We start from the raw sequence: 24,675 nt of genomic DNA, 5'->3' as shown, positions 1-24,675 counted from the left end.
TTCACAAGCAGCCTTTGAAAAGGGACAGCCTCGTCACGGCACTTATGACGGAAATGGCGGATGATTACTGTCAGCGAGCAGCCACTGAACTGGAGCACACCACTCATATTTTCCCCTTCTATAATGTAAATATGTTTATTTGTTCATGCCAGGGATTTCCCAAATATGAAACTGGGCAGTGATGAATATGCACGTCAATGAGTGCCTGCCCAAGAGTCCACAACTGAAGGATGGTAGTGTCTATTTGTATGTGAAAGTTCTGAGAAGTGCCTTCTGCAGGCTGAAACGAGACTGGTAGATGAGCACGTTCTAGCAACGTGCCATGCTGCTCAGCGGATACATCAGTGTGCAGCTATATATCCAACTGCAATGACACTCAGAGAAAAAAAAAATTATTCTAACATATCAAGTGGATTTCCCCTATTTGGAGATACAGAGAGAAGTGATCGGCCATTGCAGACTGTGCTCAAGCTGAAAAGAGGTGGACAGATCGAGAGTGATCGAGCAGAATGCCTTGGGTCTTTAGGGGCTGTGGTCCCTGGTGGCATCCAATGTTGTTGCAGAGCACAGAAAAAAAAAAAAAAAAAATCATAAGATATATCAAGAAGAGTGTGACTGCCTGGTTATGTGGATGTGTTCTGGGGGCATTGCAAGGTGTTGCATAAATCATGATTTTACAAAAAAGTACACATCTCCATGGATTTCTACCATGTTATTCCTTACAAATAACAGGTTTCGAGTTCTTATATTTTAATGGTTGTATATAGCATGAAGACACCAAGAAATCAAGCTGCCAGCTGTCCTATGGCAGCTCAAATTTATTAAGCCCTTGTAAACCTGTAGAGCCCGTCGATGGGAAATTTCACTTTTTATTTGTGAGATACAGACAAGCCAAAATGAGTGATAAGGGGTTAAACATAAACACACACACACACACTATTCTGGAATCAGCAGGCGCCACGCTTCCAGTTTGGGGGCTACAGGTCCTATTACCATTGGGACCACTTTGGACTTGATCTACCACATCTGCTCCAGTTGTTCCTTCAGGACTTTGTACTTCTTGATTTTCTCGTGCTCCTTCTTTCTGATGTTGCTGTCGGCTGAGGTTGCCCCATCGATCACAACTACGGCCTTCTTTTCCTAGTCAGCCACCACTATGTCTGGTTGACTGAACCGCCTATTTAAGTGAACTACGTTTAACAAAACTGCTGCTGATACACTGAGTTCAAAAAGGAAAGGTGTTGCTGCTAGCCATTCAAACATTTGTGTCATTTTGTCTGGAGGCTGCTTTGAAATATCACATGACAGACTGCATGTGTGACAAAGCAGAACAAAAAAAAATGCAGTAATTACTGCTAATCATTAGCAGCTGGACTTTGTATTAAATAAGCAGCGCAGAGCTGATAGATTTATTTATATTTTTTGAGAGATACAAACGAGAAAAGCTACTCGGGTCTGAACATGGAGCTCCAGAGTGATTTTAATATTCTTTTTCCCATTTATTATCTCTCTTCATGACTCTAGAAGCTTCAATACCATTTTCATGTGGATATCTCACTTGACACCAACCATGATTAACAGGGAAAAAACAAGCAAGAAATTAATTCGGAATTAGAAATACATCAATATATTTATTTGCCAATCAATCAATTTCTAATACATTGTATCACAACTGAAGATTGACTCAGGTATCAATCATATTTCTCAGTTGACTTACAAGCTGCATGACCAATAATCTGTGTGATGTCTGTATGAGGCTTATGTATAACCAACAAGTCTGTATTATGATGCATGTACACCAGGTCTTCTGTTCTGTGGTGAAATCGGTTTCAGAGTAACGTGTAAGTGCTAACACGAGGAGGTCACACTCCGTTTTGTGGGGAAGGAGGACGTTAGGTTTAAGAGATATGAGCTACATTTAAGAAAAATACCTGTACACTCCAAATAAAAACACACTGACAATACTGTTTCCTATAAGAGCTCCTCTAAAATCAAACTCAAGGAACAAGGACTTTCAACAAAGCAAGACTGAGAAGTCAAGCTGTTCAGTGGAAAAACACGTGGTGATGGGTCTGTGTGTGGTACATCTTAATCAGGAAGTGAGGTTTTGAGCAAAGTCAAGGAAGGAGGAGACTATCCAAGCTTGTACCATGGAGGCAGAAAATGGTGGCAGTGGTTTTGGTGGGTTATCAGTTCTCGAGGAAAGCCACGTAGTCAGTGAGTCTGGCCAACTGCTGCTCATTTGGAACCAATGAGACAGGGGGAGGATCTGTTCAAAGGGAGACAGGGGGAAGAGAAGGAAGACGGAGGAGGAGAGGTTGAGTCAGAGGGATTTCCTCATTGCGCCAAGTGATTTCAGCCTTCTTACATCTCCCACATTTTAACTCGGTGGCTGCAGCACACATGCTTCAACTCACAAAGAGGCTTAGCACGGCTCAAGTGTCAGTGTAACCGCACAGTCGCAACAAAATCACTTCTGTCCCCAACCAATTTACCAAGGCAACCTACAGAGCGGCCCCAAGACGGTGACACTGACGGCTCATTAAGGGGTGCCAACGCAAGCAAATTACACACCTTCATGTTCATCCATATAAGATTTATTGTTTCAGCATGTGGAAGATCCACTCAAGCAAAAACCACAGAGCAAAATTAAGCCAGTCAGGGGTGGGGGGTGGGGAACATGGGGGTGTGAGTGGATTATTGGTGGGTGAGTGCTGGACATGTGCACAGCAAATGCTTCATTCAACATTGCAAACCAATGATTAGAGACAGGGGAAGTAGTTTGTGAGAGCTGACCACATTCCCCAGCTCGCATGTTTTCATAAATCAACAGGATTGTCAAACAAGACGAATGGAAGTCTAAAGAGGAACGTGAGGAAAGTGTGTGTCATCATCAGCCTTTCATCAGCAACAAATTACACATGGTTAGAGTGACACACAAAGGCTCAGGAGTTCAAGGCAATGACCACAAGATGGCACTACAGCTACGATAACACTTTGTAAGTGTGGGTTTAGACTGAAGTGGTTCCTAATACCCCTATTCCACAGAGTGCCGTTCCTTCCTATTTCATCCCAAATAGGAAATTGGGGCTCGATTTGAAGCATCGCAGTAAGTCCTTGATCCACCTTTTCTCAATCTTGAACAAACTTGGTATACGGAGTAGTTATGGCCATCATCTGCACCAGTTTTGAAATTGGGGTAAAATTTTCAAGCTGTTCAAAAATTTCATCACGATTCAACAAATCGACATCATTACATGGTCACTTCCAGGTGTTCGCAGTCTTAACGACTTCAATCATCTTTAAACAGGGTAGTCCTAGTGAGCACAGCTTGATTGTGCTCCGTCGAGGTAAAAATTAGAAGCAAAAGCAATGTTTGTTGCAGTTCTGGCTAAGAACACAGCCGGGTGCAGCTTTACTTTAGTTTCCATCCGGGTTGCCAGGTATGCACTTTATAAGCCAGCCTGAGTGGAGGCATGCCAGAGGAAGGCGTTTCATCCCATATTTTAACTTTTTTTTTTTTTTATCGTGACGGACTGTAATAGAATGGTGCCCTGTGGAATAGGAGTGTAACTCACAGACGTATGTAATACAGCATGTGTCAGGCAAAGAAATCAAACAGTTTGAGGGCAGTGCTAAAGCAGGACATTATACTCGTAGTTTAAAAACAGAAATACTGCCACCTACCGGGCTTTTTGGGCATCACCATCCTAGTCGAGGGGTCTGCCTGCCAGCCCTGGCTCACTACACCTTCAAACAAATGCACAGGGTGGAGAAGAACAATGAGATGTATCAACAACAATACACTGGAACAAAACAAGTGCACAAATAGAAATGCTACATTCCTGCTACTCTTAAAATAATAACTGTGGGGAATTTGTATTCGTCAGAAGCCAATGGAGACTACATGCTTTGCTAGTGTTCAAAAGACCCAGTGCTGTGTCTTTTCCTAAAAATGCCTGACTACAGTGTACAGGTGGAAAAGTATTTATGGTAATCTGTCTGAAAACATTTACTGTGTTTTCCCAGAATATAAGCCACACCTCTCTAAAAAAGATAAAAAATAAAAAATGCCTCAATAAGAGAGAGAACACACATTTACCACAAGTAGTAAAATGTATTTAATTGGCATAATTATTTATAAGAAACTGTTGTAGCAATCAGAAGCTATAAGCTAATTAATGATGTAAAACGTGCAAGATGTGACAAAACTGCTTCTTTAAGCCACTGAATGTGAGGTAAATGTGCCATGTAATTAAACACTTGAAAAGTTTTACAGTACATTTGCAAAAGATAAACTTACTGTTTTTTCTTGATGTTCAGTTTCTTCACAGGAATCAAATAAGCCAAATATAACAAAGAAATTATATTCCCTTTTTTTATTCAAGAGTGTAAACTTAACAGTTAAAATGTGATTTCTTAAGAACAAAGAACAGTGTTCTTTTCTTTCTTATTTACACTTTTTTTTTTTTTTTTTAAGAAGTAGAAGAAGAATTAGCCTAGACAACTCCGGTTAGTGACTGGACAAAAGACTGGATTTTATATGAGTCAAAACACAGCATGGAGTTCACTCTGCTGTTGGGAAAACTCCAGTTTCAGCTTTTTATGTGGAACATTTCCCCAAGTGACTGACCGTGGTACAACAAAAAGGTCAGTGCAGAACAAACCCAGCTCACCGTGACATTTAGCCGTTACTGTTTACATTCTGTTTCTCTGCCACACACTGAAGTAGCGTGTGGGAACACACACCCATTTTGCCAACTGGTGGTGTCATCCGATCAATGTTTTAAGTGTGACACGACTGTTTTAAAAGCATGCTGAAAGTAACTGAGCCCCACTATGAAGTTTCTGCCTCTCCAACCCCCTCTCATTTATTTAAAAGAAAAAAGGCAATCTAATGTGCTTCTTCTTTCCATTGTAATGAAAATGTAAGGAATCGTGAATTTTCAGTACACAAGTCCCACCGGTCCTCTCTAAGTAGTTAAAAAAAAAACACGGCTGTCAATCTTACCTTTTACTGCCTCCTCCACAGAGTAGCCCACAAAAGCAGCAAAATCTTCTGCTGTGATGGACGTATATGCCTGTGCCACCAGACTATAGGCCCTTTGTCGCGTGCTTTCTGTGTATATATTAAAAAAAAAAAAATTAGATTCAGACACAGTATTCTAGTGTTCAGGTTCATTCATGGGCCAACACACGACATTAATTCTGCTTTGAAAACAAAAGCACAAATCATATCCAACACAGTGACTTCTTGTCATGCAAAGCAACGTCATGTTTTGCTTTTTCTAAACACTGTTGATAATCGGAAAAACCAAGACAAATGCATGTGGCGTTTCAGCTGTGGGATGTTGATTCCTATGCACACACCCATTACATTCTATTCTAGTTCTGTTGTATCTGTCAGGCAGACACAAATGGAGTCATTCTTTTATGTATACATTACACAAAGCTGAACTTCTGTTAACACAAAAGGACAAAACAAATGACAGCACAAAAACTGAAGGAGCTGCATGGAGATCTGCACCTTCTAAAACACTAACTGCACCGATGACACTCAGCATGAAGCCGTGACACAACAGCATCCGGTGCAGAGCAGCAGTGAGCAACTAATTAGCTGAGCAGTGATATAAATAAATTATCCAGAGTGACAGGAGTTTTTGAAACCAGCTGGCACCATAGCCCGGAGACGGGGAGGAAAAGAAAAGTACTCTGCAGTGAACATTGACAGTCACAGGTTAATGCGTTTTGGAAAACCATCAAGCGAATCTCGACATTTGCAAAGAATATTACATGGTATTTTTCTGTTCATCCCATTTTCCAAGTTTGCTTATGGCAATTCTGTGTTTGAGTTTACAATCACTTTGATGCTGAACTCCTAGTCTCCCTCAACCCAACAAAACCCACAACAGCACAAACAACTTGACGTTGTTGTCCATGAAGCTTACAAGAGAACTGCCCTGAAAGACTAGATGCTTCAGTTCAGGTGGTACTGCAGAGGGATGGGCATTTGTTTGTTAACTGACACTTCAATCCAAGTCAGTCAAGGTCAGTGCCCTTTAACTTCACACAATAATTTGGTTGTGAAAATGCAGACAAGTCCATTTCTAAAAAGAAAATAAATCATCACATTTTTCGGAGTACAAGTTGCTGTAGTTTGGGAGGCCCTGTGGGTTATACTCCAGTGCGATTTATACCCTGAAAACTCATGCTTGTTATTAATAGTAATTATATAGGACTTTACCAGGAATAAAAACAAACAAAATGAACTCCAATAATGAAAGAATAAATAACAATAATAAAAAGTACACTCCAAGAATTAACAAATATCCCAAATTAAAAACAGCTGATAATACAGACAGTGTGACATATATATTGGATTTTCCTCTTCACGAGGCATTTTTGACATGTGCAACAACTCAAAATAAATTGTAAGTCAATTTTAAAGTAAAAGATAATAATACAAGGACCAATCAATCAATCAAAATGCTGGACAGTATAAATCAGTCAATGGCGAGACTTTAAATTTATGAATAAGTTGAGCGTAAAAACTGCCATTTACAATTCTCCAAATTCTTGCAAAGAAGGACTGTGCAAAGCTCTCACAAGACTGGTCAAAGGTATGCTAACTTTGTAAGGTAAAAACAAAAATCAACATGTCCAATAGTGGTAGGAGGTATAACTAATAAATGTACCAATTAGAACTTTAGCTAAGCTCAGTTGAAAATTGGTTCAAACCGCCATACCTGGCAGCTGGAGCCTATCCCACCAGTCATAGGGGGTGAGGTGGGGTACATCCTGGACAGAACGCCAGTCTATTGCAGTCTCACCTATACACAAACAAACACATCCACACCCACACAGCGAATAAACACCTAAAGTCAATTTAAAGTTTCCAGTTCACTTAGCTTGCATATCTTTGGATGTAGGAGGAAGCCGGAGCACCCGGAGAGAACCAATGCAAACACGGGGAGAGCATGCAAACTCCACACAAAAAGGTCCCAGGTGGGAAGCAACCCCACAACCTTCTTGCTGTGAGGCAACAGTGCTAATCACTAAGAATTTTAACTTGAAATAAAGACACGTTTTATTTGTAATTTAATTGAAATAAAATAGAAATTAAACATTTTTCCAAGGTATCTCAGTATTCCCTAAGCTCCAATGTGGTTTTGGTGTAAAACCCACCATGCTTTCTCCAAAAACATTCCGAAGGAGATCAGGTGGCAGGAGTTTCTGTTGCGAGCCTTAAAGTGACAACCAGAGTAGCCAGGCATTTAAAAATGTGAGATGTGATCCGATGAGATCAGTGGGACCACAAAAGTTTGTTTCAAATCTCTTCTCAGACCATTTTGACAAAGGTAAGTTTTGTTTGTAGGCAGTTTTAATAACCGCTAATCTGCTAATTGATAATTTTTATAACGCTAAACCAATAAACCGCTAAAAAAAAAAAATAAAAAAAAATTAGCGGACGCTACAGCTAACCCCTAATTATCAATACTGACTCCGGTAAACCATCAGCTACTGACAGGCCAGTTTTGAGTTTAAGCACCATCACAAACCCAACAAGTCAGAGCTTCTGTCTTTGTGCGCCCTGCCCACTGCTGTGAGGAAGAGTCATTTACATACAACATGCAGTGCCCCAGATGTGAGGCAGAAGTCAAGAAAAGCAAAGCAGGTTTGACTTATGGTTGTGATTTATAAACCAAATTAATCCGGATAGTTTATCTCAGGGCTGTGAAATGAAAATTGTGAAATCCGAGGAAAATTTGCAGGGTTCGAGCCGGGGTCTAGGACCCCTGGAGCCCCAGAAACCAAATTAATTTTGTATGTAATGATATATTTTCAGCATCTCCTGGAAGAAAAAAAAAAATCTCAAAAGAAGTGCACATTTAAATGATCCTATATTCAACCTTTCATTTGAACTATCAATGATAATGTTGAAATAATAGAATGTGACATGGAAGTAGGACCTGGAATGATTTTCCTTTTAATTGTAAACCAAATTATGCATCAACTCAGAACAATTAAACTACATGAAATTCATGAAGACTGAAAAAAATGTTAAAGTATTGCAAAAATCACAGCTAAAGCTTGTAGAATATTTTAAAAATCTGTGAAAAATAACAACATACCTTGTAGTAAAAAAGTCACATACTGTTGTGTAAATTCCTATAATCCCCAGTGTCTTTTTTTCCCATGAAAAAGTCTACATTAATAAAAACTCATTTACATTCTTGTGTAAATTCATGTAAATCCATTCAAAGCCACAATGTCTTGTTTCCAATGAAGTAAAGTGTAAAGTAATAATAAAGTCACATAATGTCTAAAATCCTGTTTGAACAGCACAATGTTTATTTTCCAGGGAGAGAAAAATTCGTACCGTTTTTTTTTTTGATGCCACAGTTCACTTTTTCCTCTTTATCTTTCAGGTGTGTTGATGAAGTCAGCGACAATTACACGGATTCTTGTCCTTGTCAGACTTTGTCAAACCGTCTTTCTCACCATCTTCTCTCTGCCTAACGTCCGGCTTTACGACAACTGTCGCAACAGCTACGCTTTGAATGGCATTTTTCCTCTGCCAAGTTCCGCAGATCCGAGGACACAGAATTGTATCTGTAACACACAGATCAGTGTCCGCACTTGCACGATGTCGTAAAAAACAGGAAACGCTTTGCGATAAGCATTTTAAAAACCTCAGTGACGATCACAATTACAGAGTACAACACTAACACCCCCCCACCTCTCCATGATGAAATTCGCAGAATTCCTCGGATCCGCAGTTTTCACAGCCATGTTATCTACATTAATGTCAACAGTCATTTTTACAAAGTGAAAATATAACATTTTAATTATAAAATGCGCTAATTCTCAAGGTTTGAACATTAATACACGCAGAGCCAAAAGGCATTATGGGAAAATGAGCCTCCGCTCATCAGTGGTTGGTTGGTTTATTATTTTTAAAAACCAACACAGAAGTTACTGTAATGTGTATTGGTTTTTACAAATAAATGTGTATTTGCATGTCATTTTTTTCATTTGTTTAAACAAAAAAAAAAAAAAGCATTTGCAAAACTGAAAATTCTGCGTGATTTTAGCGCAACAAATAGCGACCGTGTGATATTTGGGCAGGCGCTATTCACACTGCCATCCAGTAGGTGGGTCAAAATGCATATAACACTGCCATGAATTTGTTAGTGCCACTCCAGAAATGAAATTAAGGACCAGACTAGTATCTGGTGTCGTGGCAGACACCATGGTATGATGGTATTTTCTGTCCTGCTTCACTGCTGTGAAGCAGGACAGAAAATACCATCAGTTTGTCAAACACATTATGTCTGCCACGACACCAGATACTAGTCTGGTCCTTAATTTCATTATGAAGTTAAATTAAAGATGGGAAATAATCAGGGGTGAAAGTCAGAGCCTCGCACACTCGCATCATATTAAAGATATTAAAATTAAACACTGCTCTTAACCCACCTGCAGCACTGCTTTTACGGAGCAGCAAATTTTACACAAATTTTAAATAAAATAAATAAAATGAAAACCACACCAGTCAGGGTCAAAGTAAGATTATTCAATCATTTCTGGACCAAGTTGAAAGAAATTTAAAAACACTTCACTGAAATATTCAGTATACCACAGAGAAATTAATCTCATTCATGTATATTCTTATACGTATTAGTAGAATATACAATGTCAAAATGACTGTTATGTGACCCACCAAACAGAGAAAAAGCATGAATTTGCTCTTACAGAATATCTCAGGATAGTAGAGAAGCTTGAATCTTCGACTGGACTGGGTTGCTTGACGCAACGACGTTTCGCTTCAAATCGCAGAAGCTTCCTCAGCTAAAATTCTTGCTCTGGTAGTCTGACTTCTGTCTTGACTCTTGTAGAGAAGAAAATATAACCCTAACCCTAATCCTAACCCAAGAATTTTAGCTGAGGAAGCTTCTGCGATTTGAAGCGAAACGTCCTCGCGTCAAGCAACCCAGTCCAGTCGAAGATTCAAGCTTCTCTACTATGGAAACCACCTGGACAACTGAGAGCCTACACAGAAATATCTCAGGATGGAAACCCTGATGAAGAAAAAAAACCTGAGGCTAATTAAAAAGGGATAAATTGAGACTTCTAATTGAATCGGTAAATGAATGGCGAGATATTTATCACGACAAAGCATTCAGGCAGTAAAACTGATGTCACTACTTCACAGAATACAGATCCAAACAAAAAATTAAATCATTTTCTAACCTTTATTCAGAAATTTTACTCATTTCCCCCACATCATTAATATTACATACAATACACACTTATGAAAGCTTACTCCACAATTTACTTTTATTTATTTTACCAGCTGATACTCCTTTGCCAGCATGTCGCAAAACAGCATTTTCAGATCATTTTAACCCAAGTTTAAGTCAGCGCATCATAGATTTCTATTTAATCTAATGTCTGATGATGCAGAATAATGCTAAGCAAGATGACAGGTGCTGACAACAGCTCACAGGCTGCATCTGCCATCTAGTGGATTAAATTAAAATCGATGGATAATGTTAATGCAAAAACCCCCGACACAGGTGGTAGGCATGTTTGTTACAGAAATCATTCTTATGTGCAGAGTTTACTATACAGAACCCCCTGCCAAAAAAAAAGAAAAAGAAAAATCAGTGCTGCCGGTGTTCCAGCTGGCCTAACGCAAGCCATTCATGACATAGTGCCATTTGTGATGCCTCCAAATAAATATATGAATAAATAAAAAACCCTCCCAACAGCATGCGAATCAAACATAAATGCATATATACGAAGGATATCCCTTTTTCTGGCAGTTCATATCAGGGTTGTGGCCTTTCGTGTTTCATAGCCTAGCAACGGATTGTGTGTACCAACAGACGGCCCCCAGTCACTCCAGTAGTTAGCAGCAGTAACAATAACAAGTAGGATGAGAAGAGACAGCTGTGAAAGGAAGGCAGCAAATTTGTCATGATCTAGTCCAAGAGGCTTCCTGTTCTTCCTGTTATTTCACTGTCCAAAAGAGGGTGAGAGGTCTGAAAACTTAAACACAACTAGTAACTCAAACTTTGCTGAAAGGATTTTTTTTCCATCTGTGATAATGCATATCAATTCCAGTACCTGTTATTACACCCATGTTTTTTTAAATTCAACTTGTTGATATAACCAAACCTCTGCAATCAAAAAACACATCTGTCAACAGCATCATGGCAAATCATAGACTGCACATATACTGGACAAAGCCTGTGTGAGGTCATCCATAAGTTTGCTACAGAGCGCCGGAACAGCCGATATGTAGCCCGTGCGTCACCATGTTGACAGCAGCACGGTGAACACAATGCATAAAAGGGTGGAGCATGGGTGGCTCCGTGTGTGGAGAAAGAAGCCTGAACACGCCCCTCTCTCTGAGTCGAAACCAGTTAAGCTAGTAGGCTAACCTCAGCTTGGGTGTAGGGATGCACTGATCCACAATTTTTCACTTCCGATCCGATTCCGATACCTGAATTTTGATATCTGCCAATACCTATACTTTTCCGATCCAATACCAGACCTCTGTTTGCTTTAATATTATTATTATAGATTTGAGGATTTTCTTAAAAAGGAGACCTGAAAGTTGAGTTACAATTTGCCAGAAGGTATATCTAAGATGAAAGCCTAGATTTGATGTTTTGGTGAAAGAATTAAGTACTTTTATTTTTTACAGACTTTTGTAGCCTTATTTTTATAGACTTAAAAAGAAAACAACACTCTGTCGCTCCTTCTCAATGGAGCTTTATTGATATGGGAGACATGTTTACATTGTCAAAGCAAGCGTTACAGAGTAAAAGTTAAAAATCAAGTACTCTGTCTCTTTCTAATCTCTGTCTCTCGCTTGCTTTCTCTCTCCCTTCGTCTCTCTCCTTTTCTCTCTCGCTGTTTTTATGCTGCACAAACTTCGAACTTTTTGGAAACAATGTTTTTCAACTGTAAAAATAAGTATTATCAGTGACGCTCATGCACAGGATTTTAATGGAGATTTTTCTGTCTCTTTCAGCAGACAGAACCTCTGTTCGCTGTCCTCCTTGGATGCACACTGAGCTGGCTTTTCATAGTGTTTTACAGCCTCGGGACAGTGAAGCGGCAAACTTTTGAGCACATTTTTTTGAAAAATCCATGCTCGAAGAACAAACAACTGGAACGTGAGAGCTGGGCAGAAATTTGCCGCTACTTGCAACTAGAACACTGCGAGAGAGAGCTCTCTCAAACAGCCCGGCACAAGAAAACACCCCGCTCCCTTCCTCCTGCTCGGCAGTAAACAAGCAGAGAGCGAACAACAGCAGTTGAGAGGATTCACAGTGGCTCTTTTCCAGTATCAGCAAATGTTGCGGGTTGGATCGGTATTTTCCGATACATGAATTAGGTTGTATCAGAACCCGATACCGATCCAGGATCGGCTCGGTCCCATCCCTATTTGGGTGTTTATCAAATTATATTTTTGGGAGCTGCCTGGTAGTTCTCCTAATGATTTGCTATGTGTGGACATTAAAAGTTATGAGTTGCTTATTTTCTAAGTAATGGTGCATGAAATGTACCTAACGGATGAAGCTACCGACTGCTGCTCAAAGTGCAACATACAACATTAAATCCGAGGAGAATTTCACTCAGCACAAATATTACACCAGGTATGTCTTAGAAGATCAATTAGGATGTTTCACCACACAAGTCATATTATTCCAGGAGTTTGTAATAAAATACTCAAAAATATACAGATTTAGTCTCCACAAGAACTAGCAGCAAAACTTGAGTTAGCCGTTCCGAGAGACAGAGACATTCAGCCACTGTCACTCAAGTGATCACGCCCCCAAATTTTACAGAACTTTATGTCTTTAAACATCTTAAACTAAGAAGTTCGGAAAAAAAAAAAAATCCATCCCCATACAGTTATCAAGGAGATGGAAACCATCTATAAATGTGGTTATTTCTGATCAAAAGTTGGATATTTTAAAATGGACTCCTATGGGAATGTGCTCTGTTATAGAGCCAGTCTCAAGTGGCCAGTCAAGCAAGTGCAACTTTCTGTACTTCCAGGAAAGCCTCATCTGACGCCACTGAAATCTACCGCTTGCCACAAATATTCACTGCTGTAATTACACATGTATCACAAAAGCATAGCAACAAACATTTCCTACTTTCAGAAAACATTTCATACACCTTTATGATTGCACATGTAAAAGAAACGAATGGGCAATTGTTCCTAAACTGGACAATTAGGTCATCTCAAGAGACTTTTTGAAAGCGAGTCCCCGGGCACGTGTATTTTTACCACAGCGTTCTGACAGCTGGAAGGCTACTCAAAGATAACCTTGTGACAAGTGGATTGGGCCCTTGTGGAAAGTCATACTAACACCTCAGAGCTCAGCTGAGTAAGATGCCCCATGAGTGGAGGACAAGGTTTTATGGACAAGAAACAGGGCATGACCTGCATTTCAGTGATAGTGGCCTTGGAATAGCCTATCATTTCTCAACCTCTCACATTTTAAAAATAGCCCCCAGTTTTCACCAGCAAAGGCAAGAGACAGGGCATAGCAGAGGTATTATTTTTACATACAGCCGACTAACCAGTAAGGGTAGCTGTAGACTGGAAATAAATATGACAGAACTCCAAAAGATGAGGTGGTTTATGGTTGTCTGTCTCTCTCTATTCACTACTTCAATGCTCAGCTTAGTTATGTTTTTGGGGTGGTAATGAGGCAAGCACATAATTTCATGCAGCTTTATTCTAGGTTTCACTGTTGTTACAGCATATGATCACAAATTCAAGTCACACTATTAGTTCAACAGTCTCAGACAAAGTGAGAAAATAAAAGCAACATAAGTTTCCATAAACTACATGTGAAGGAAACATTGTCAAGGACATTTCTAAACCAGCATTTAACTCTCAGAAGTACAAAAGTATAAAACACACACACACTGAAAAGGTATGACTGTAACATTACATTTAAGTATTGCACTGATGAAAGGAAGCTCACAATGGTTTCTTTCAATATCCCTACAAGAAACATTGGTAGCATAAAAAGTAGCAGTCACTTTATCTTCCATTACTCTTCTTCCTCCTCTGCATCCTCAAAGTCATCATCATCCACCACGCCAAAGTCCATTTTAGCAAGAACTGTTTCAATATGCTCTGTTGACAACGTGAAGTGGTCCATGTTCTCAAAGCCTGGTTCCGGCCTCTCTTCGTTCAGTGAGCATTTAGCTGCATCCTTAGTCTGTGCGATAAGGCCCTTGGAAGCTAACAGAAACTCAGCAGCACTGCTCTGCTCCAGCGCTCTCACTGCTGTATCCGTCAGCTCAGAACTTGCTTGCAGTCGTTCACCATAACACTGAGCCAGTGCCTGCAGAGCTGCCACCTTTTCATCCTGCTCTTTACCAATCTCATCCAGCAGCACAGTCTTGCGGTCTTCCAGCACAGCATACAGCAGGTCAAAGCGTTCGGCTAGCCTTTGTTTAGTACGCTGAGAATTCTCCTGTATTGCACGGGTGACATCTTCCATTTGGTTGAGCAGTGCCTGCAGACGTCCATTACTGGCCACTAGTGCATCAATAGCGTTACTCAGGTCGCCTTTCTGTGCCTGGTATATGCCTGCTAGAGGTGCCACTTCACAGTCTTTGTGCTGGCCAAAAACTTTGCACATGGAGCAGGTGGGAACCTGGCACGTCACACAATAGATGTTGATTCTTTCATCCTCGTGTTCTTGGCACATCGGTTCTTTGCAGTCTTTAGCCTTCAGGTTGGTTTCGGTGCCTCCACTGAGACTGCATTCTTGTTGCTGCTTGTAGATGTCGATGATATTTTCTACCAGCAAGTTGCGCTGGAGGCCGTGCACCCCGTGCCGGTCAAGTACAACCTCAAACCGACAGGTAGGACAGCGAAAAACACCACCAGAAAAGCGGTATGGGTTACGTGAATCATACAGGTCACTGGCACAACTACGGCACAAGTTGTGCTGGCAGGGCAGGATGACCACAGGTTTGGTGAACATGTCCAGACAGATGGGACAGCTCAACTGCTTCTCGAGACTATCCATGGGGCTGGATGGCCGAACCATTGATCCTGTCCTCTGGACATCCATAATGGAAAAGCTTCCAGACCAGAAATGTTGTCAGTAAACTAAGATTCACTCTCCGCTACGTTTCAGCTATGCACTAAAGAAGGTCAGTAGACTGAGAACTCCTCCTTAGCATATGTCGCTACTTGTGAAATGCTGGCCAACAGCTCGCAGCCCTCCCTGCCCTTTATACCAGCCCCAAACAGCTGGTGACACTCGACACCTAGACCAACCAGAGCACACATTCCCAACTGCTTGCTGGCCTGGGATCCTTTCACAGAAAAACCCCCACTCACCTACGCCACACTTGGTGGTGTGTGTCACATGTTACCTCACAGCAACAGAATTTTCACAGACAAACATGCCCCATGTGACTACAGCATTGCTCCACCTGGAACAGCAAGCTTATTACGGTAAACAAGTCAAAGTCAACATCCTGTGACTCTGTTGTGTTTACCACCTTAAAACTGTCATATCATTTAAGTATTATTGTGTTCAGATTTTTTTAAAAGCTAATCTGCACATAAATTTTAATATATATATATATATATATAGGCAGCACATCGGCTTAGTGGTTAGCACTGTTGCCTCACAGGGAGAAGGTCACGGGACTGATTCCAACCTGTGGCCTTTCTGTGTAGAGTTTGCATGTGCCCCCCATGTTTGTGTGGGTTCCACTCTGAGTACTCCGGTGTCGCAGACCAAACAGTACGGCCCTAAAAAAAAACATCATTTCGGATCACAGCAGCACATCTGAGATGGAGTCTCTTCACCCAAAGCAATCAAATGGATTAATGGGATTATTATCTCATGGCATAGCTCCAAGCTGGTTCTGTTAAAATTGGAATGCTACAGTGCGTGACGTACCATGTCTGTGTATCATTAATGGACCTGATATTAAATACATTCAAAGAAATAAATGACTGAGTAGTAAAAACATCTTCAGGCATCGACATTAACGCTTGTCCGATTGTCCGGGACAAGTGTAAAATGTGATCAGACAAGCAATATGCTCTAATCGTTGTCCAACCGGACAAGTGACTTTTTTTTGGTTTAAAACGTTCAAATTATTTTCATCACTCGGAACCAAAATACCTGACCGCCGCCTTTTTGTTTTTTTATTTACATCATGTCTTGTCTCGCACCTCGTGAGAAAGCGTCTTCGGTTTTTCCCGCCACTCTCCACACAGCGAGCAATCGGAAAACATGATATCAATAGGGGTGTGCTAAAAAAACGATATATAGATACATAGATATTTTTCAAATAGATACAGTACCGATTCATTAATTTGCAAAATCGATATTCCCCCTAGACGCTAGAGGGTAGTACTGCGGCACCACCGCCTTTGGCGCTTGACAGAAACAGGACGCCAAGTAGAGCCAGAACTGAAAGCAGTAACATGGCTGAGAAAATCTTCCATCCACCCACGTCTTTAAAAGCAGAAGTATGGGCTCATTTTGGATTTAAAGCCAAAGGAGGAGCGCACGAAATAGACAAAACCAGTGCTGTTTGCAGACATTACGAAACTGCTGTGAAATACTCTGGAAGCACGACCAATCTCCGTGTTCACCTGCAACGACACCATCCAGACAAGCTAGCTACGCCTCCTCCAAAGAACATGGACAGCCGCGGAGGACATAGTGGAGGCCATGAAGCCTATGAAGGTAGCTACACTTGTGATGTCCAAAGAAAATACTCAAACACTTTCAGTTGTGGCACCACTTCATGCTCAGCTCATTCATGATTTACAAGAGAGTCCATCTGATTCTCCATTGGTGAAAGAAATCAAAGCCGCAATTTCTGAAGATCTAAGCAAAAGACAAGTATCAGCAGAAGGAGACCATGTACTTATGTTCAGCACTAGATCCACGGTTCAAGGCTCTACCATTCCTTCCTGATGATGAGAGAGATGAAAGCTACAAGAGAGTCGTTGCAGAAGCTGGGAGAATTCATGATTCATTTGAGGTATGTTAATTCAGATGTACAAATAATATTACAAATATTTTATTATAAATTTAAAATTTTCAGAACTAGTGAGCATTGAATGAAAATATTTTTATATGTAGGAGAATAAATGTTTTGTTATAACTTAATTTTTATCAACTAATTAACTTTAATGTAATTTTACTCATATATGTTTTAGGAAGAGGCTGATCTGGAGACCATGGCTGAGGTGATGCAGGAGGAAGAAGATGATGCAGATGAAGTGAAGGGAGACTGTGCTGGTCCTCCACCCAAACGAACAAGGGAAATGTGCAGTCTAGCTGATTTTCTCGGTCAAACCTACAGTGCAGGTACTGCAGCGAGACACAGAAGCACACAGGACCGTGCAGAAGAAGAAGTTGCAAGGTACAAGGAGGCACCAGCCTTGTCTCTTTCAAAGGGAAATCCACTAGTTTGGTGGAGAGCACATCAGAATGAATATCCACTCCTGTCACTGCTTGCTAAAATGTACCTGTGCATTCCAGGGACTAGTGTCTCCTCAGAGCGTGTGTTCTATACAGCAGGAGACATTGTCACTGCTCAGAGAAGTGCACTTAATGCAGACCATGTTGACCAAATTCTGTTTCTAAACAAACATCTTTAAAAATGCATTTTGTGAAAATGTGGTCACTTTAAACAATTGAGTTTCAATTCTAATTGTTTTGTTCTATTCAATGCAATGTTCTCCACCTGCTTTTTCTGGTGTAAGGGCAGAAACCAGCCCATAACAGGTTCAGTCTGTAAGCATTGGTTTGTTGGTGATCAAAATAAGTGTTACTTTTTGGTGAAGTTTGTGAAGTTAAAAAGCTACTATTTTAAGGCTAAATTGAAGTAATATCACAGAGAATCATTCACAATTACCATATGAAACAGAAACTTCATATGTGCCTTTGAACATGTTTACCTCAACTGTATAAGCTAAATATTAATGAAAAAGCACTAACAAAAAAGTGTATGTATTTTTTGTGTTAACATGCACTAAGCAAAATGCACTTTGTTATGTAAAACAATCTTCAATAAATGGAAGGTGAATGTACTATTATTGGCCTATTTTTTGGTGCAAATGGATTTTAGCATTAGGTAAAGGACCAAAGGTGTTTTTAAAATGATTTTCTATTGAATCGAATTGTATCTATTTGAAATGCATCGTATCGAATCGTATCGTATTGAAATGACCCTGTATCTACACTCAACAAAAATATAAACGCAACACTTTGGTTTTGCTCCCATTTTGTATGAGATGAACTCAAAGATCTAAAACCTTTTCCACATACACAATATCACCATTTCCCTCAAATATTGTTCACAAACCAGTCTAAATCTGTGATAGTGAGCACTTGTCCTTTGCTGAGATAATCCATCCCACCTCACAGGTGTGCCATACCAAGATGCTAATTAGACACCATGATTAGTGCACAGGTGTGCCTTAGACTGCCCACAATAAAAGGCCACTCTGAAAGGTGCAGTTTTGTTTTATTGGGGGGGATACCAGTCAGTATCTGGTGTGACCACCATTTGCCTCATGCAGTGCAACACATCTCCTTCGCATAGAGTTGATCAGGTTGTCAATTGTGGCCTGTGGAATGTTGGTCCACTCCTCTTCAATGGCTGTGCGAAGTTGCTGGATATTGGCAGGAACTGGTACACGCTGTCGTATACGCCGGTCCAGAGCATCCCAAACATGCTCAGTGGGTGACATGTTCGGTGAGTATTCCGGCCATGCAAGAACTGGGACATTTTCAGCTTCCAAGAATTGTGTACAGATCCTTGCAACATGGGGCCGTGCATTATCCTGCTGCAACATGAGGTGATGTTCTTGGATGTATGGCACAACAATGGGCCTCAGGATCTCGTCACGGTATCTCTGTGCATTCAAAATGCCATCAATAAAATGCACCTGTGTTCTTCGTCCATAACAGACGCCTGCCCATACCATAACCCCACCGCCACCATGGGCCACTCGATCCACAACATTGACATCAGAAAACCGCTCACTCACACGACGCCACACACGCTGTCTGCCATCTGCCCTGAACAGTGTGAACCGGGATTCATCCGTGAAGAGAACACCTCTCCAACGTGCCAAACGCTAGCGAATGTGAGCATTTGCCCACTCAAGTTGGTTACGACGACGAACTGGAGTCAGGTCGAGACCCCGATGAGGACGACGAGCATGCAGATGACCTTCCCTGAGACGGTTTCTGACAGTTTGTGCAGAAATTCTTTGGTTATGCAAACCGAATGTTTCAGCAGCTGTCCGAGTGGCTGGTCTCAGACGATCTTGGAGGTGAACATGCTGGATGTGGAGGTCCTGGGCTGGTGTGGTTACATGTGGTCTGCGGTTGTGAGGCTGGTTGGATGTACTGCCAAATTCTCTGAAACGCCTTTGGAGACGGCTTATGGTAGAGAAATGAACATTCAGTACACGGGCAACAGCTCTGGTTGACATTCCTGCTGTCAGCATGCCAATTGCACGCTCCCTCAAATCTTGCAACATCTGTGGCATTGTGCTGTGTGATAAAACTGCACCTTTCAGAGTGGCCTTTTATTGTGGGCAGTCTAAGGCACACCTGTGCACCAATCATGGTGTCTAATCAGCATCTTGATATGGCACACCTGTGAGGTGGGATGGATTATCTCAGCAAAGGAGAAGTGCTCACTATCACAGATTTAGACTGGTTTGTGAACAATATTTGAGGGAAATGGTGATATTGTGTATGTGGAAAAAGTTTTAGATCTTTGAGTTCATCTCATATGAAATGGGAGCAAAACCAAAAGTGTTGCGTTTATATTTTTGTTGAGTGTAGATACGTATTGTAGCCTGTGTATCGAGGTACGTATCGTATTGGCAACATCTAAAAGATACCCAGCCCTAGATATCAATGTGTGCGCGAGACCACTGTATGGCATGTGTGTTCGTAGTAGAAGCTGACATTTTTTCGGGAATCCCACGGGATGGGAGTCAACTTTGCTATTTATCACGTGATTGGGACAGTACGGGTTTAAAACTTCATGGGAGCAGATGGGAGCGAGAAACAAGGTTTTGGGCAGCGAGCTGTCCTGCTGTCATTTGAGCGGTCAATTTTCAAAAAAGACACCGAAAAAAAAGCGGGCGGCTTTGCTTAAAGCCGTCTAAAATTAAGACTGGGTCTGATCACTGCAGCTGTCTATGTGTGTGAGTGTGTATGCGCGCGCGCGTGCGAGTGAGTCGGCTGGCTGCGAGGGGGGAGGGGTCGGGGTCGGGGGGAGGAGCGAGTTGAGCACAGAGTGAAAAACAACACAAACTAAACTGTGGCTATTTCTGTCTGGACTGTTCTGACGGTACGTCCTGTTCACACCGTGTGCGCGTGTCGGTGACAGTTATACTGAAATTATGAGATGAAATAAATTGGTCAAAATTCCTTAAAATGAGAATATATGAATGAACAGAATAAAAAAAAAATCACACGCGTAATTAAAAAAAACTGATGTGTAGAAACTCTGCAGTGATGTTCAGAAGGAGAAATCACATAAAGCAGCTGAGAACTCTGAACTTTAACAGGCCGTTATTTTCCACAGATATTTATTTTAGATGACTTAATGTAGTTGTTTAATGTTCAAGCACAAAACGTGACTGAGGAGGAGAAAAAAGACAACATTTTCAAAATTATTAGGCTGCAGGTCTGAGTTTCATTTATTTCAAAGTAAGTTACTGCTTATTATTTTCAAAAATCATGAGTCAAATCAGTCTGCATTGTTCAGTTTTTCCAGCACGTTTGTGTATTTTTTCCTTCTTTATAAGACTTTAGTTTTTGTGTTTGCTCTACTAAAAAGTTTTAAAAAAAAACAATCAAATGTTAACACTTTTCCTTATAGCAGTTCTTTAATTTCAGAAATGGAACAGAAACAACCACAAATAAAAAAAAGTAGGGACTGTATATAAAATGAAGATTAAAAATAAAAATGTTATATTCCCAGTTTCTCCACTCACACCCACAGAAGCAAACATTCTTCCAAAGTTGTCTTGGTGGCTTCCCTCACTTGTCTTCTTCCAGCATGGACATTTTGGTTGAGAACTGCCTACCTGACACAGATTTACCATAAAGTACTACACTGTTTGTATTTCTGAATGACTGATGTAAATAAAGTCTAAGAAATATTCAGTGAGTTGGAAATGTTCATATATTCATCCTCTGAAATTTCCCAAGAAAATTGGCTGTAAATATTATTAACTAATTCTTCCACTAACAATAAACTGCCCTGTCCCAACCTTTTTTTTTCTTGGAAAATGCAGCAGGCCTCAAATGCAGGAATGGATATATATTAACAAAAAATAAACAAAGCTATGTCACAATCATGAAATATGTTGGTTCCAGTTCCAGAAATAGAAGACAGAGTAAATGTCAGGATCACTACATGTCCATCACCACATTTTGAAAAACTATAAGACCACAGGCCATGCATTATTTATGTTTTGTGTCTTTTAGTGACATTTTTTTTTTTTTGGATTAAGACAATAAGTGCCTCCCTGTATTACCACAGATGAACTGTTTCTGTTGCCACATCTTCAAAATGTTACCACCCACACAGGAGAGTGACAGTATTAACTTTTTCATGAAGTGATATGTCACAGCAAAGTAGTGATAAATATTTAATCTGAATCTCTCCCACAAAAAGTTTAAATGTAATGATTTTTCTATTTCAGCTGCAATTCTTATGTTGGAATATTAAAGTTAAAGTACTTACAAACAAAAGAAGTATGACAGGTTTTTATTAAGTGACAAGTCAGAGCAAAGTATGTGTGATAAATATGTAATTTGAATCTCACTCACGGGTTGTCCAGACAACCAGGTTTTCCTACAGGACAAGGAAACTGCCAGGGTTACTTGTCCTATGGACACTAAAAAGCTTAATGTCGATGCCTGATCTTAACTATACCTTAACTAGTGACATTCCATAAACAGCTGCCCTGCATCATTGGTATGTCATCTCTGGGGTACAAGTTTCTGTGACATACAAAAACATGACATACTCTGTTACAGGAAACAATAAGTGAGTGTACATGTTCCCATACAACAAGCCCTTAACTTTATGCCCCGGGTTCCAAAAATACCTGCAAATATACACCCACATAAACAATCATTTTTCACCCTCTAAAATGTGGAGCTGTGCATGACAATAGCCAGTCTCTGAGTGCAATAGCCCTCTAAAATTCAACTGAGCGTGTACACCATTTGGCTTTATCAACAAGCGCCTCACTCATTACTACATCTTGATATCACTGCCAGTCACCTGATGACAACTAACAAACACTCCCACTGCTGTCTGCATGAGTGCAGTCACAGCTTTCAATAGGCGTCAGGCACCAGAAGCTGACATCTACTCCACAGATTTGGACTAGTTAAAAAAAAAGTCATACATAAATTCGTCAGACACCATTTGAGAGAAAAAAAAAAAAAACACAAACAAAAAATAAAAAAATTCGACCTTAACATCCACCTCTCCATCAGGACTGAGCATGTTTACTCGTTATTTCAGAAAATACTCTCATCATGCATGATGATAACACTCCTCAATAGCTTATGTACCACACCAGACATCTGTACTGCTAATGCTAATGCGCCTAAAAAAAGTTAAAAAAAAAAAAACCCACAAAACAAAACAACAAAAAAAAACTTCTTTCTTCATGTGATCTGAGTGGTGCTTTGTGAAACAGCATGCTTGACATTGCGCAGCACATGAATGGGGGTTACTGACTACTAATTACAATTAATCACTTCCCCTTGAATTATTTTCTTTCATGCACATCTTCACATGGGGTGCAACCACTCTGTGACAGTTCAGTAAAGCTACAAACTGGTTTAGGAAGACTTGTTATTATAACACTCATGTCCAGAAGGACAAGGTGATTCCTGTATCGTGTTTTCTCCCCAAAGCATTTACAGTTACCTGTTTGTAATTTTTCCACATGAAGACAAGGCTACCTATCAAACTGTTATTTACTTGTGAAACATTCCCTATGTTGTAACTAGATTTTTTTTTTTCTTAGAAATTGGAAAAGGGCAAGAGGTCTGTGCTCAGGAGAAGTACAAGCAAGTCTTAACCAAGGTACCGAAGTACCTTGTGACAAACTGGATGCACGCCACAGCAGTGTAAATATCAGATCGGCAGGAAGAATTGTAAACATGAAAGACAAGCTATTCTTAAACTCTTTCACAAGAGAACATTACGATATGTAGACTCTGGTCACTGTGACCACATTGGCAATAGTTACAAATCAAGTGAGTATTTCAGGATCCTTATCCTGAAATGATACATGAAGGAAAGAAACAACAAAGTCAAAAACACTATATGACCAAATCAAATTAATTCCAATTCAGGCTCTATTTTCTAACAACTATTTTTTACCTTCAACAGGGCCATGTGACAACTGTGGTCAAATAGTGCCCCCTGCTGATTAAAATTCTAAATGCATCGTAAATAAGTCCAAGTAGCTTACTTTTATTTTTTTTATAGCAAGTGTTTTTAATTACATTTCAAAAGCTGTGAAAACCACAAACATCTAAAAACAGTTTGAGTTACTGCCAAAAGGTTTTATGTTTTTTGTAGTCATTTTCTTATTAGTTTGAACAGAATTCAATGACTTTTGGGTGTGTGTGTGTGTGTGTGTGTGTGCATACACTATAAGTCCTATAAGTCACTGGCTTGTCCACTGTACATCAAATTTTTGTGGTGTATTTTAATTGTATGTCTGACTGAAACAGGTCTCTCTGGAGAATAAGACTACCAGAAAAAAGTAAAACAGCACAATAACCCCCGCTGGCAAATGCTGCTTTGGTACAAGTGCTTGCTACATTCTGACAACATTTCAAGGTATGCTAAGGTGATGGTCTAGTGGTTAAGGTACTGGGGTTGAGTTCAGAAATCCCTGTTAGGGCTGTCACGATTAGGAATTTCTGGAGACATATAATTGCGATTGACGAATATATTGTCTATTTTTTTTTTCTTTTTTTCGCTGCTTTATATTCTACTATCGTAGTACAAGGCTACACAACTCTGGAAGAATGTTTGGCTTCTGTGAGTGGAGAAACTGGGAATAGTGCAACATATTTATTTTTATCTTCATTTTACATACAGTCCCAACTTTTTCTGATTTGTGGTTGTTTCTGTTGCATTTCTGAAATTGTTTCTCCTCATCAGTCACGTTTTGTGCTTAAACACTACATTAAGCTCAAGACTGAACAAATAAATACCTTTGGAAAATAACAGCTGTTAAAGTTCAGAGTTCTCACCTGCTTTTTGTGATCTGTGTGTCTGAACATCACCACAGCTTCTCCACGTCAGGTTTTTTTTTTTTGCTCAGTTCATATTTTTTACACATTTTTTCACATTTTGTAAATATATTTTTAAAGATATTTGACCGTTTATTTAATCTCATGATCTCATAAATTCAGTATACGACGCGCACATGGTGTGAACAGGATGGTAACGGCAGAATCACACCGGGAGAGAAAGTTTAGAGAGAAGTAAAGGCAGCTCCACATTTTGGTTTTGTTTAACATGTTCACTCAGGTTAAAATCCTCTCTCTGCTCCGTGCTCACTGTGTGCAC

At 40.2% G+C, this 24,675-nt stretch overlaps 2 protein-coding genes across 2 annotated transcripts in view; both read right to left on the bottom strand.

The window, feature by feature from the left end:
* Positions 1–1,608: 1,608 nt before the first annotated feature.
* Positions 1,609–24,675, bottom strand: part of cops8 (COP9 signalosome subunit 8) — a 29,261-nt gene continuing 6,194 nt past the window's right edge. Inside the window, exons 5-7 of the mRNA XM_034186584.1 lie at positions 5,012–5,119; positions 3,688–3,750; positions 1,609–2,269 (exon numbers count right to left, since the gene is read on the bottom strand). Coding sequence (XP_034042475.1) covers positions 2,190–2,269; positions 3,688–3,750; positions 5,012–5,119 — 251 coding nt within the window. The 3' untranslated portion in view covers positions 1,609–2,189. The remainder of the gene's footprint in view (positions 2,270–3,687; positions 3,751–5,011; positions 5,120–24,675) is intronic.
* Positions 13,752–15,382, bottom strand: trim63b (tripartite motif containing 63b). The gene has a single exon (XM_034186583.1). The coding sequence runs from the start codon at positions 15,123–15,125 to the stop codon at positions 14,091–14,093; it is 1,035 nt and encodes a 344-aa protein (XP_034042474.1). The 5' UTR covers positions 15,126–15,382; the 3' UTR covers positions 13,752–14,090.

This window comes from Thalassophryne amazonica, chromosome 14 (genome assembly GCF_902500255.1).
Source record: "Thalassophryne amazonica chromosome 14, fThaAma1.1, whole genome shotgun sequence".
NCBI lineage: Eukaryota > Metazoa > Chordata > Actinopteri > Batrachoidiformes > Batrachoididae > Thalassophryne > Thalassophryne amazonica.
This window is presented reverse-complemented; position numbering and strand designations above follow the sequence as displayed.

Coding starts and splice junctions, on each gene's coding strand:
- trim63b (XM_034186583.1), bottom strand. CDS start 15,125: ATGGATGTCCAGAGGACAGGATCAATGGTTCGGCCATCCAGCCCCATG.